Source organism: Muscardinus avellanarius (assembly GCF_963383645.1).
Source record: "Muscardinus avellanarius genome assembly, chromosome: 14".
Classification (NCBI taxonomy): domain Eukaryota; kingdom Metazoa; phylum Chordata; class Mammalia; order Rodentia; family Gliridae; genus Muscardinus; species Muscardinus avellanarius.
Genome location: NC_137800.1, coordinates 81670343 through 81685160, shown reverse-complemented (window position 1 = coordinate 81685160; position 14818 = coordinate 81670343). Strand labels below are relative to the sequence as shown.

Here is a 14818-nt window from a genome sequence, read left to right as displayed (position 1 = left end):
CAAACAGTCTTTGCTTGGCCAGTACAGCAGACATGTGTCCTTGCAGCTCAGAACTGGGGAGAGAGAGCGCATGTGTGTCAGCACTGATAAGAGAGAACAAGAAAGCTTCTCTGAACCCTCATCGTTGTGTATTTTCCCCTGCTTTCCCTGCACTGTCCTTTTGCAGCAAAATCTTAAACTGTGAATACATGTTGAGTTATGTTAGTGTATCCTCTGAAGCGCTGAAGCAGTGAATGGTCCTGGGGCCACAACCATCAGTTTCCCTTGTTCCCACTGCACTCAATGTATAATCCTTTTTTGTGTGGTACTGGAGATTGAACCCCGGGGCATTCTACTTCTGTGCTACACCCCCAGCCCTATTTTTCATTTTTATTTGGAAACAGCGTCTCACACGGTTTGTGAGATTCTAACTACTTGTTGAGGCTGTCCTGGAATCTGCAATCTTCCTATCTCAGTCTCCCAAGGATTGAAAGCCTATGCCAACAACATTGGCTGTAAAATCATTTAAAAGAAATATTGTTATATGAAAATATCTACTGGTTTAAATGTATGTCTAGACTGTAGGCTACTTGTAGGCTACTTAATTCCCCTTTTTAAGCTTCTAGCATAGTATCTGATACATACCTGAATAGGAATCCTGAGAGGAAATATAAAATTCAACATATATTCTTAAAAAAAGCTCCATATGTTTTTACAGGAGGGTTGAGATAAGACATATTTACCAGGGAGGAAGGTAGAAGTGGTTTTCTCAGTCCAGGGTTCAATTGTGGCCCAAACTTCACACCTGTCTCAAACTACTACCTATTTACTTGCAAGATCAAGTCTCTTGCAGTTCTAAATATCTGCATAGGACTGCACACTGGATTTTCACTCTATCACTTTAACCGCGTGGCTAGTAAGGCTTTCTGAATTATATATTAAAGTAATAAAACTATTCCTGCCCTCATACATAGCATTCAGCTTATTTCAGAATTTTCCTGGCTTCTTAGGGCAATGCAGTATTGTAAAGACAACTGTGGCATAGTTATTTTGGCCACCAGAAATCTGATTTATTGTGAGTGTACTTAGTTTATGCTGCTTGGGTGCCCAAGAAAGATGTTCATTTAACTGTAAAAATCCTAGAACAGGTTCAGATTTTCCAGAAAACATTTTAATTCTGGAAAGTTTTTATTTCAATAATCAGATCCAGGTTTTTTCTTATTGTAAAACTATACTTATTAAAATTACGAAAACCTGTGGGGTGAAAAAAGTTATCCTAGCAGAGGATGGTTTCGATCCATCGACCTCTGGGTTATGGGCCCAGCACGCTTCCGCTGCGCCACTCTGCTAACTGAGAAACGCGTACTACTATTAACACTCTTAACACTATTGGGCGTGTGTTCTGATTACATTAAATAGTACAGCCTGAGGGAAGCCTCCTTAATTCCTTTGCCACCAGTCTACCGATTGTTTGAAATTCGCGTCCAGCCTCAGCTACTTAGTGAGGCCCTGTTTCAAAAACAAAGAATAAAAAATAGGGCTGGGGGTGTAGTTCGGAGGCAGATTGCCCCTGGGTTCAATCCCCAGTACTGCAAAATGAAAAAAAAAAAAAAAAAAAAAAAAAATCAAAGTACGGAAAGAGAAAAAGCAGCGCAGGAACAGTATCAGTACAAAGGTCAGATAGACATAAAACAAACAAAACAAAACAAAACAAAAAACAAACCCTACACATTTAAATAAACCGGAGAGAACAAGAAGGGAATGGATCCCGGTGTTGGCCGGGCGGGTGAGAACTACACGCGGTGCCAGTGGCCATGATGAGCCAGGAAGACTTTTGGGGGCCGATTTCCCTTGGCCTGGAGACCGGGAGCCGCGGCTTCCAGCTTCCCCCAGGGCCTACAGGGGAAAGCGAGGACCATTTCGCCAGTGAGGTCACAACGGTGTCGGCCCTGTGGTTTGTTATGCCCAGATCAAGAAGTCCCCAGAGACCATCAGGGAGACAGTCATCATATGCAAAAAGTAAAGATCCTTTATTTAGGGCTTAAGCTCGGACTCTCGGACTTCTCCGACCAGCGCGGTCTGTCCCAAGATCCCCGTGCTGCAGTTAAACAAAGCTTTTTATTGAGGTTAGGGTAGGGGTAGGGAAATTTCATCGCAGTAGTTACATGGTTGGATGACTTTTAAGCGCACGGGGGATTGGCCCATACTGACCACATCAGTTTGGTTTTTTTCTTTTTTTAGGTCAGTATTCAGCTGGGCTAACAGCCAATTTTGAGCTGACCAAGGTGAATCCACGCTTCAGCTCCTGGCTGACAGCTTTAGAGACAGAGAGGATTTTGTTCTGCCTCAGTCCCATTACAGTTGTCAGGGTTCTTCCCCCGTTCTCTTGTGACAAGGCCTAATCATGGGTCTTGGACATCAAATATTTCTATGTTTCTATGGGTTTGTATTGAGCCCAAGGAACCAATAGCTGTATGGCGTTTACCTGCTCTTCGATGAAAGCCATTAATTTATTGACAATGTAGGGACTCACGGTTAAGATTAGTATCAGGAGATTTATAGGTCCTGCCATTGCAGTAAGTGGCGTAGTTAATCAGGGTGACCATGAAAATAAGGACTTATACCACTTTTGATTCTGAACCCTGTCATTTTCTCTTGCTTGTAATCTTTGTCTGAGCAAGGGAGTCTTTAATTACTCTGGAAGGATTAACATAAAAACAGCACTGTTCCTCTAAAGCTGCACAAAGGCCCCCCTGCTGGAGGAAGAGGAGGTTAAGCCCCCTTTATTTTGAAGAGCAACTTCTTCTAGGGATGCGAGGGCTTCTTCTTAGGTGTTTTTTCTTGTAAATGGTGGTCAGATTCAAGGTGCCCTCTGCTGGCCAGCCTACACCCAAAGTTGGCCATTCATTTCTGCAATAAACATTTATTTCTAAACTTAGATTTCTTGCCCTAGTTTTTACATCCTTAAAATTATATATATAAGAGTTTGCCCCATTGTATCGCCTTGAGGTCGGAGGGAAGGAACAATATGGCGATGGCCGAGGAACAAAGATGTACAAAATGGGGACGGGAGCTCTCGCAGATCTGGACCTAGAGAAGAATTATGGGCAAGATATTCCCGTGAAAAGAAGGCAAATAAACAGAATGTGAGTGACCAGCTTTTCACTCGTGTCCAGTCCGGGGCCAAACAATGGAGACCAAAAGAAACACGTTAGGCGCGCGCGCACGCACACACACACACACACACACACACACACACACACAATGACACAAGTTAACCAATCCACCTGGCGCCCGGAGGAGACACTCCAAATGAGACGTTGGTCTTACGCCTGCCGCGGGAGCGACCCGCTTGTCTCTACCAAACCAAGTACCAGTACAAGTGAGTTGGGATGTCTCCCAAGCCCAGGGCCTGGGGTCTTCCGGCGTGTCCGCCTAGACCACCCGCAGGCAATTTCCAAGAGGGCTCGACGAGAGAGAAGACAATTTAGACACCACACCACTAAGACAACAAAACAAGTATTCTTACGGGTCGGCAATAGAATCCACGGGTCGGGGATCCTGTGAGGGTCTTGGGGATCCCTGACGGGACCCCAAACGTTAGGCCCAGATCAAGAAGTCCCGAGACCACCAGGGAGACCGTCACCGTATGCAAAAAGCAAAGCGCCTTTAATCGGGCTTAAACTCGGACTTTCGGACTTCTCCCACCAGCAAGTTTGTCCCAAGACCCCTGTGCGGCAGTTAAAGCTTTTTTTTTTTTTTTTTTTTTTTTTTTGATTGAGGTTAGGGTAGGGGTGGGGAAATTTCATCGCAGCAGTTACATGGTTGGATGACCTTCAAGCCGGATAGGTCTGGCGCACCGGGATTGGCCCATACTGACATCATTTTTTTTTTTTTTTTTTTTTTACAGTCAGGATTCAGCTGGGCTAACAGCTTTAGAGACAGAAGGATTTTGTTTAGTCCCATTACAGTTCTTACAGCGTTCTTCAGTCACCGGGGGGCTGGCTTCCTAGGGCCAATGATAATCTCTAAAATGTGTTCATTTCTCTCGTCTGGCGCAGTTAAAATGCTAGAAAACTGCTTCCCGGGACAAAGGACTTGCCGCTCGGCCAGCGCACGCACAGCCGGGAACAGCCCTCGGTGACGTCACCTCGGCCGACCTCCGGGAGGCGGGGCCAAGCGAGGGCGGGTGCGGACCTGCGCGCCTTCTGTCTTCAATTAGGTCCGCACACTGTGCATAAAAAGGAATTGTCTTTGTCTTTCAGCGCATTTAGGAAACTTCAATACAGCTTTCGAGATGTCTGGACGTGGCAAGGGAGGGAAAGGCCTGGGAAAAGGTGGCGCAAAGCGTCATCGGAAGGTTCTGCGCGATAACATCCAGGGCATTACCAAGCCCGCCATCAGGCGCCTGGCACGTCGTGGCGGTGTTAAGCGCATTTCAGGCCTCATCTACGAGGAGACCCGCGGGGTGCTGAAGGTTTTTCTGGAGAACGTGATCCGCGACGCCGTCACCTACACCGAGCACGCCAAGCGCAAGACCGTCACCGCCATGGACGTGGTCTACGCGCTCAAGCGCCAGGGCCGCACCCTCTACGGCTTCGGCGGCTGAGTCTCCGTCAGGTCTCCAGTCTTCACACAAAGGCCCTTTTCAGGGCCGCCCACATCCCTCATTAAAAGAGCTCATGCACTATTACTGACTACTATATAAAGTACAGGATAGCATTAAACTGCCTTTCAAGCGGTTGAGACCAGAGGGTAGCAGTTTTGCGGCCAACTTAAGCTACTTAGTGAAGCCTTCTGCAATATAATGAGTGAGACTTTGAAAATAAAGGGCTGCCGGTACAGCTCAGAGGTAGGTAGAATGTCCTTGGGTTCAATCCCCAGTACTGGAAAAAGAATTAGTACACGTAATACTTACAAAGGTTCTTTTTGTGGAGGATAGAGAGTGCTCATATGCATGGCTACTTATTTATTAGCTTTGGGTGTACAATTCTAGATAAGAGTACCCAACAGGTAAATACGGCTTGAAATTTTGTATTTATGTCTTAACATTTTCTTGTATTTTTTGTGGTCTTTACACTAAATTTTGTTTAACTTTCTCATTGATCTTCAAGGTCAGTAGGGCATTTTGTAAATAACATGCTTAAAGTACAGGGCTAAGTGGTTCATAATTCTGTCTGTAGTTTTCAATTTCTTTAGAAGGGAATTAAAAATTATTCTGTTTTTGTATACCAAGAGGACCTAACAACACGTGTGTGTGTGTGTGTGTGTGTGTGTGTGTGTGTGTGTGTGTGTACTGGCGACTGACTAAACATGAGCAACCCACCTCTAAACTTCACCTCCAGCCCCCTCCCCCACCTTTTTTTGGGGTGGTACTGGGGATGGAACCCAGGGGTCTTTTACTTCCGAGCTACACTCCCAGACCTCTTTAATATTTTATTTGGAAACAGGGTCTCTTAAGCCAGCTGAGGCTGGCTTCGAACCTGCGCGATCCTCCTGTCTCAGCCTCCCAAGCCCAGGGATTACAAGTGTGCTCACCAGGCCCGGTTTACCCCCATCCCTTTTTGAATTTTGAAACAAGGTCTGTCTGCCTAGTTTGCTGAGTCTCACTAAATTGCTGAGGTTGTTCTTGAACTTGCGATCCTCCTGTCTCAGCCTATCAAACACTGGGATTACAGGCATTGCTACCACTGTAGGACTCTAGTACATTTGATATAGTTATTACTCAATAATTATTTGAGTAAATTTATTTTTCTTAACATAGGACTAAGATGTGGAAAGCTTTGAGGCAGAAGCTACTATTTGTTAAATACTCTTTTCTTCAAGTTAAATACTTTGTTGAGTGCCAAATAAATATTTTTTCAGAGGATTTGATCCTTTTACCCAGAATGTTAACAGCAGTTTAAATTTTGTTGTTAATCTTTTTGGTTTTTTTTTTCCCTCTCTTTCCTGGGCCTAATATGATGTGTGTGAAAAATATAATATAGGTGAGAATAAACTATCTTGTGCAAAAATATAAGCACATATAAGGTTACACAACTGTAGTTTTACAAACTGGAGCCCAAATCAAGCTATTCCTTTGACAGAAAAGACATAATTATTTCTCACACTCTGAGCTATGTTTCCCACACTATTTTATTTTTTAATTGGTATAGGATCTGGATAAATTGCTGAGAACCTCCCTAAATTGCTGAGGCTGGCTTTGAACTGTCAGCCTTCCCGTCTTGGCCTCCCAAATACTGGAATTATAAGCATGCAACACCAACTATTCCTGCTAGCAACTTTCTTTTCCCCATTCTACTCCACAAACATATTTTGTTTACTTTTTTACATCATCATTTCATTTGGCAGTACTGCGACTTGAACTCGGGCATTCTACCCCTGAGGTATACCCCCAGAATAAAAAATAGAGAACAATTTTTATTCTTTATTTTGAAATAGGCTCTCACTAAGTTGCAGAGGGCCTCACTAAGTAACCGATGCTGGCAGTGACCTGTGATCCTCCTGACTCAGTCTCCCAGGTTCTTGCATTACAAGTATGTGCTACCATGCCCAGCTATAATATTATTTTTTAATATCTATGTAGTACTTTGTAATGGATGAAATCCATTTTTAGCAAACCACATTCCTTTGTGTGTGTGTGTGTTACTGGGGATTGAATCCATTGGGCATTCTACCTCTGAGCTATGCTCCCAGTCCTAGTTTTTATTCTTTATTTTGAAACAGGGTCTAAGTTGCGAAGGTCCTCACTAAGCAGCTGAGGCTGGCCATAAACCTGTGATCCTCCTGTCTCAGCCTCTCAAGTACTAGGATTACAAGCATCTGCCACTATGCCCGCCAGCAAACATCTTACTCTCTTTTTGTGTATGTGTGTGCTGAGAATTGAACCAGGGACATCAGCCTCTGAGCTATACCCACAGCCCCATGTTATTTTTTACTTTGAAATGGAGTTGCTCCTAAACTGCTGAGGGTCTCACAAAGATGCTGAAGTTGTTCTTGAATCTAGGATCCTCCTGTCCTGTCCCACCCATGTACCACCACACTCAGGTCAAAACTTAACTCTTTAGCGGGGCGTGGTAGCGCACTCTTGTAATCCCCAGCTTGGGAGGCGGAGACAGGAAGATTGCAGGTTCGAAGGTAAGAGACCCTGCTTCCAAATAAAAGTATAAAATAGGTCTGGGAGTGTAGCCCGGAGGTAGAAGGGTTTCCAGGAACCCCAGTACCATAAAAAAACAAAACACAAAAACACAAAAGACTTTACTCTTAAACATTTATATTTCTATTTTTTAATAGCAGAAATAAAGGCAATATTTAAAAAGTAAAGGTAGAGATCAAAAGGACTTTATATATTATCTAATACATTGAAAAAAAGAAAGGTAGTATACTAGGGTTAGTACAAGATTTTAACCTTGAACAATGAAGTGGAGATGAGAGAATATATAATGGGGCCAGTATTGATATTGTTGAATTTGAGACAACTGTGTGAATCTTAGTTAATTTTAAGAAGCATTATCACTATTCTCATTATGGGCTGCATTATATCGGTCTCCAGTTCATATACTGAATTCCTAATATTTGAAAATGTGATTGTATTTGGTAATAGGATCTTTAAAGATGAAATATGAGATTATTGGGGTGGGTCTTAATCCAATCCAATTTGCATTTTCTAAGAGATTAAGATACAGACACACAGTAGAAAGACCCTTTCAAGACAGAGAAAATAGCCATCTATGAGCCAAGAAGAGAGGGTCACAGGAAAATTGCTCACCAGGTTGACCTCAGACTTTTAGTCTTCAGAATTACGAGAGAATAAACTAGTCTAAGCTACCCATCCTGTTCTGTGATGGCAGCTGTAACAAATTAAGATACTTAACTATTTTCAGTCTGTGATTGTTTTTCTCTGGATTTTTCAATGTTCTGCCGGCTTCTCTACCCCAGAAAGACAAATGGAGGACACAGACACACCTAGGATATCTTGTAGAGGGTGGGGGACTACCTTTCCCTTCTACTCATCTGGGGGTTCATTGACCAGGGACCCTGCAAGAAAAGACAGATCAGTAAGGATCACACAGACATACACACACACTCATTTAACAGGAGTTCTATATGACATAGGAACCTTCATAAGAAAAATACCCGGAGAAGCTGCTAAATCTGTTTACATGCTGGGGGAAGAGTGGACAATCTTGGATTAATAGAGGACAAAGACTATGAACTAAGGTTAATAAACCAGGGGAAAACTAACAAGGCCTCCTCAAACGACTTCAGGTTAAAATATTCAGTATGTCAAGGCGCCATATTTTGTATTCTGAATTCCCTCCATACAGACACCTCACAGGCTGATGGGAGATAGTGACTTTTTTGGTCCTTTTCAGAAACTCATTTTACTATAAAGGATAACTAGACGTTAGCCAATACTTCAATCAGAGAGTACCCCAACATGTAAACGCCTCTGCTCTGTGGTGTGACAGTATCCTTCTAGGTTTTAGGAAAGATTCTTACACCAATTTCCTCCGAAGTGACCGCCTGTCTCCGGGACAGATGGTCTCCAGCCGGCCCGGCCTCCTCAGGCGTGTGTTATGATGGGGAAGTGCATCCGAAGAATGCTGGTTTGGAAATATAAGATAAAATCCAACAACTAAGCGGAGAGAAAAAAAGAAATGTAGTGAGGTTCGCAAAGAGAGCAGCAGGAGGAAGCGGGAAAAAAAAGAAGTAAATGCTAAAGAAAATTACCATTCAATTCCGTGAATTTCCAGATTTCCCTCCTTACTCCCCGAACCATCTGACCATTGTGGGCTCTAAGAAAAGCTAGGCTTCCTAGAAGGTCCCAGTGGCTGAAAGGGTGTAAATACTAACTGCAGCCGGCAGCCATTTGCCGAATAGTAAGTTATGTAGACAGTAGGCTGCAGGAACCACAAATTCTGCAGGCCCGGTCAGAGACCGCCCTAGTTTCAACCGCTAGGACAGTCTCTGGGAATTCCTATAGTGCCACCCAGACTGTGCCTTTCAATCAACCAATCAAATCCTAGCACTTTCCGCGCTCATTTGCATAGTGGACCAGAGTGGGAACTTGGGCGGGAACTCTCTTCGGGGAGGCCCGCCCCTTTCTTTGTTCTCTCAGTGGAGGGTTTTGTTGAAAGCTTTATTCCAAGTGGTATGTACAAATCATCGTTGAAAGAAGGCTACTATTTCATTTGAAATATTTTCCTAGTAAATTTTGCGGATACGATTAGGTAGGTTCTCTTAGTTTGAAAGACGGTATGGGATAGCTCATAAGCAGAAAATGGGCTCAGGTTTATATTCTAGCACATGTTCCAGAAAAGTTAAGCTTCCACCAAGGTGATTTTCCAATTCCAAAACGTGTTTTTTTCTATATTTTTATTTTGTTTTTGCTGGTGTGTTGTACTAAGAATATGTACATCTATTTTTATTTTTATTTCAATTGCACTTAAATGCTTCAGTTCGATGATTACTAAACTAGCTTCCTGCTTGCAAAAAAAGAAAAAAAAAAAAAAAGAAAAAACCTTAACTAATAGAGTGGAAATAATCGTTAGAATCAGGACTTTGGCCGTAGTTTTTCTGTGTAAGAACCCTAGTTATTTAACTTTGTCAAGACTATTCGGCTGTAAAACTAGGCTCCATTTTCTAGGAAGTGGTTGTAGGATAAAAACAGAGTGGTGGCACATGGCCGGTATCCTCAATTCTTGGTAGGCTCTGACTGGAGAATCAGAAACCTACTTTGGGAACTGAGCAATCTAGCAAAAACACTTCCAAGTAAAAGAAAACAGGGCTCGTAGTCTGATTTTCTTAAAGGTAAAGTATAACAAACCATTGTCATAAAGTCTGTTTAGGATTACTATACAAAAGCTAAAACGAGAATACCCAGAACACCAAGAAGGGCAGGCAAAATTGTTTCGGGAGTAAATAACTAAAGGAAAACTGGACAAAAGAGGCAGGTGCCCACGCAGTAATTAAAGGATAAACACTTCCCCAATAGCGATTACAGATCCTAACCTCTTTTTAACAGCAAGTTTGGTTACAGATCTTTAAAATGGATGGTGTGGGTGGCTCTGAAAAGAGCCTTTGGGTTCAAGGAGCATAGTCAGGACCCGCTCACTTGGAGCTGGTGTACTTGGTGACGGCCTTGGTGCCCTCGGACACCGCGTGCTTGGCCAGCTCCCCCGGCAGCAGCAGGCGCACGGCCGTCTGGATCTCCCGGGACGTGATGGTCGAGCGCTTGTTGTAGTGCGCCAGGCGGGAAGCCTCGCTGGCGATGCGCTCGAAGATGTCGTTGACGAACGAGTTCATGATGCCCATGGCCTTGGACGAGATGCCGGTGTCGGGGTGGACCTGCTTGAGCACCTTGTACACGTACACCGAGTAGCTCTCCTTGCGGCTGCGCTTGCGCTTCTTGCCGTCCTTCTTCTGCGCCTTGGTCACGGCCTTCTTGGAGCCCTTCTTCGGGGCAGGAGCGGATTTCGCTGGCTCAGGCATGTCTAAATTCAAGCGTTTACTTCCAACAGGAACGCCAGTAGTGAGAGGAAGTGAAAGCCAGCCAGGCTACTTATTTGGTCTATATGCAAATTAAGGATTGTAGAGTTCTGAGTCTCTGATTGGTTCTTTTAGTATCCTAAGCTCTGATAGGCTATTTTTAATTCTACATTTAATTGGCTTTTCATGTAACCCCGCCTTATGCAACCTGACCTTTGAACGTGAATATTTTAGGTAAATTAGAAGTGGCCTTTTTGAGATCTGTCTTTTGATTGGTAGAAATTTATGCTCAGCCAATGGCATCATATGGTTTACAAAACCACCCTATACTATAAAGGCCTAGCTAGCAGCTCTTTAGGAAACGTGTCTCTTTCTCTTTTTCATTTTTTCCTTTTCTATTCTCGTCATGTCTGGACGCGGTAAACAGGGTGGCAAAGCCCGCGCTAAGGCGAAGACTCGCTCCTCTCGCGCCGGGCTGCAGTTCCCAGTTGGTCGCGTCCATCGTTTGCTGCGTAAAGGCAACTACGCCGAGCGGGTTGGCGCCGGCGCCCCGGTCTACCTGGCTGCAGTGCTGGAGTACCTGACCGCTGAGATCCTCGAGTTGGCCGGCAACGCAGCCCGCGACAACAAGAAGACCCGTATCATCCCGCGACACCTGCAGCTGGCCATCCGCAACGACGAGGAGCTCAACAAGCTGCTGGGCAAGGTGACCATCGCGCAGGGCGGCGTCCTGCCCAACATCCAAGCGGTGCTGCTGCCCAAGAAGACTGAGAGCCACCACAAGGCCAAGGGCAAGTGAAGCAGTTGATCCTGCAGCTACATTTTGAACCCAAAGGCTCTTTTCAGAGCCATCCACAATTTCGTGTTTAAGAGCTTGTGACACAATTTAGCGTCTAGTTTGTGTATTTCGTAAACCTTAGATTTTTTTTTTTTCTGGTGGTACTGGAGGTGGAACCCAGAGGCTTTCTACCTCCGGGCTATACTCCCACACCTATTTTATACTCTAGAGACTGGCTTTGAGCCTGGGCGATCCTCCTGTCTCAGCCTCCCAAGCGCAGGGATTGATTACAAGCGTGCGCCGCCACCACGCCCGGCAAACCTTAGGTTGTAGCTCACTGTAAGTCACCCCATAGTTGTCTACAAGTCCTGTCACACTACTTTGAAGTCAGGGAAAACGTTTTAAAATGGAAGCCTTCGTGGTGTTAGCAAGTGCAGACTATAGTGCTGTTGGGTGGTAGCAAGTTGGAGTAGATTTCCCCAGAAAAATCGGCTTTTACGTGCACCCTCGAGTTGACTACTGTGTCCTTTAATATGTTAGAATATGTTTTAGGGAAGGAAAGTCACTTCCCGAAGCAAACAACTTACCTTTGGGAAGCAAGAGTTTCCCTGGGAAGATGATAGTGCGAATGTTGGTTTGGGACGTCTTTAGGACCCAAAGTCGGAAAAGGAGTCTCTCGACTGCAAGCCCGAGTTTTTCAAATCCTGAAACGAAGCAAAACTGCGCTTGGGCCATCACCCATCCCAATTTGCCATTGTTGCGAGTCCACCTATGGGCGTGAGGCTTTTTTTTTTTTTTTTTTTTTTGGCGACGAACCAGGTATTATACCCAGAAACCCTGCGCGTCGGTTTCACGGAATGGCTTGAAGGAAAAAAAAAAAAAAAAAAAACCAAAAACCTCTCCACCCCCGCCGTCTTCCCAAAGGCAAGCCGAAATACAATAGTTCTCAAGGTAGTCTACGTTCAGCACACCACACTAAGACGCAGCATCTCTCAAGACCTGTAAAAGGTTCGGTAGGGAGAGCACAATTTGCTGCTTGTGGAATTAGAAGTTTGGAAATGAGCTCCCTAGTCTATATAAAGAAAAACTGAGGGTGTTGGAAAAGGAATAATTCAAAGGAGTAATTCATCCAATCAGTGTCAACAGGAATTCACCACAACTCATCGCGTTCTGTCTTCAGCCAACCACTTTAGGTCGCGGGACTTTTGAAAAGCAGCAAGACCAATCAGAATATTTCTGAGTAATGACAACTTTTTAGGCTCATAGTTCGAGGCTTTTCTTTGTATAGTTGTGTTGTAATGCCTGGTACCAAGCCGACTGCGCGCTGGACCACCGGGGGCGGGGGCAAAGCTCCCGGTAAGCAGCTGTCCACTAAGGCTGCCCGCCAGAGCGCGCCGGCCGCGCGTGGGAAGAAGCCGCATAGCCCTCTGCGCGAGATCCGGCGCTACCAGAAGTCCACCAGCTGCTGATCGCGCAGGACTTCAAGACCGACCTTCGCGTCCAGAGTTCGGCGGTGATGGCCCTTCAGGAATCCTGTGAGGCTTATCTCGTTGGCCTTTTTGAGGACAAGAACTTGTGTGCCATCCACGCTAAGCGAGTCACCATTATACCCAAGGACATCCAGCTCGAGCGCCGCATTCGCGGTGAGAGGGCATAAAGTACTTCAACCGTGCAGTCTTTTATGAGAGCCATCCACTTCCCTGAAAATAGCTGTAATGACATGCCAGTCCTTTATGAGTCTTTCCCTGAAGTTTGTGAATTTAAGCACCATGACATGGTCTGGGATTTGGAATTTTCGGTTGTGTGCCTGGGCTGGTAATGCATTAACACTACATCGTGTGGATGTTTGTAGTGGGGTGTGGAGTTCTACAGTTACTACAGGATTGGACATTGGTGGTTTAACTGGATATCAGTCTGCTTCTTCATGTCTCTGAAACCTTGTTGCTCTGAAGCAGTTTGGCTTTCTTATGCCTAATTGCTAGTAGTTTATTAATCCAAATTGAACCGCTCCATAAGGAATTTTTTTTTTTTTTTAATTTGGTGCTGGGGATGGAACCCAGGGCCATTCTACTTCCGAGTTACACACCCAACCTTAGTTTTTACTCTTTATTTTGAAACGGTTTTGCGAATTGCAGAGGGCCTCACTAAGCCGAGGCTGTCCCCGAACCGCGATCCTCCAGTCTCAGCCTCCCAAATGCTGGGGTTAAAAGCGTGGGCCACCATGCCAAGCTCGGTCAGGACTCACTTCAGAACTCCAGGCATATCCCAAGTTTGTACCTTCTAGATTTATGGTGTGTTTTACCCACTAGCAGAATAGGTATAATCTGGCAACTTGTTAGGAAGGTGTGCTATGAGGCCCCACCCAGGGCTAGTATTCTGAAACTTTCCAGTTTGTCTTAGGTTCTCAACAGCACAAATTTTTCAAAGCCTAGTTTGTTTTGGTGGTATTTTGTTTCAAAGAGCCCTCCTGTGAACTTGTGAATTTTTTGTAAACTGCACGTTTATTATAAGCTATCCATAGGTAGGTCACAGGGATGACACAGTGTTAAGTTCCAATCCTATGACTGACCAGGCTTAGCAAGAAGTAAACTTTGTGAAGTAGGCTTTCTTGTAGTTTGTCTTCAGGTTGAAGTACTGGCCTCCAACAGAGTGATTTCTGGCTTACTTGAAGACAACTGTTTAATTCATTGCAATGTGTGAAATAGTGCCTGGATTTTAGAGCAATTTCTGAGGGCAAGGCACCGCTTTCGGTGATTTGGCAGTATCAGGTTTTACAGATGCTACAAACACGGACTGTTCTGGACCTTGTGGGAGACAATCTAGAGGCCGTCTTTACACGAAGACTTTTCTGTACGAGGTCCTACTTGGGTATCCAGCTAGAAGTACTTCATGGCTTTTATTCAGCAATTTGTCACTTTCCTTCCCAGATATTTCCATATAAAAATATATGACATTTCTGAATGTATGGGGAAAAATTAATAAGGCCTATGTGCTTCTCATCAACTTTCAACATCATCAACATTGATCCATTATATTTTACTGTACTTGTTAGGGTAAAAGGAGACCTCCGAAAGGAAGACAAGTTATATGGAACTTGCTTCCTTAGTTAAGGTGAGCAGAGCATTCAAATACATGCTTACAAGAGGATAAACATTAACTAAAATGTTAAACACCTGAGGAACTTACAGAACGCACCAAAAAGTGATTAGTGGCTAAACTGACCACAAAGGAACATTCTGACCTCAAAGTATGAGGTGGTAGCCATAGGACTTGATCTCCAGAAAAGTTTGTAATCTTTCTTTCTTTCTTTCTTTCTTTCTTTCTTTCTTTCTTTCTTTCTTTCTTTCTTTCTTTCTTTCTTCTTGGCACTGAGTATTGAACCCAAGCTACATCCTCAATCCTATTTCATATTTATTTTTTGCAGAACCGGGTATGGAACCTTGGGGCATTCTACCTCTGAGATACACCTCAAGCCCTATTTTTAAATATATTTTAAAACAAGGTTTCACTCAGTTGTAGAAGGCCTAAGTAGCTGAGGCTGTCCTTGAACCTCGATCCTAGGGTCTCAGC

The 14818-nt window shown here is 44.3% G+C and overlaps 3 protein-coding genes across 3 annotated transcripts; 2 read left to right on the top strand and 1 right to left on the bottom strand.

The window, feature by feature from the left end:
- Positions 1 to 4276: 4276 nt before the first annotated feature.
- LOC308272905 (histone H4) lies at positions 4277 to 4588 on the top strand (the record flags this gene model as incomplete). The annotated part of the gene is made up of 1 exon (XM_080709942.1): positions 4277 to 4588. The coding sequence occupies one exon, from the start codon at positions 4277 to 4279 to the stop codon at positions 4586 to 4588; it is 312 nt and encodes a 103-aa protein (XP_080566068.1).
- A 5504-nt stretch (positions 4589 to 10092) lies between these two features.
- Positions 10093 to 10473, bottom strand: LOC308272897 (histone H2B type 1-F/J/L; the record flags this gene model as incomplete). Its single annotated transcript, XM_080709934.1, has 1 exon — positions 10093 to 10473. The coding sequence occupies one exon, from the start codon at positions 10471 to 10473 to the stop codon at positions 10093 to 10095; it is 381 nt and encodes a 126-aa protein (XP_080566060.1).
- A 403-nt stretch (positions 10474 to 10876) lies between these two features.
- On the top strand, positions 10877 to 11269 carry LOC308272886 (histone H2A type 1; the record flags this gene model as incomplete). Its single annotated transcript, XM_080709923.1, has 1 exon — positions 10877 to 11269. One exon carries the CDS (start codon positions 10877 to 10879, stop codon positions 11267 to 11269), a length of 393 nt encoding a protein of 130 aa, XP_080566049.1.
- Positions 11270 to 14818: the final 3549 nt, after the last annotated feature.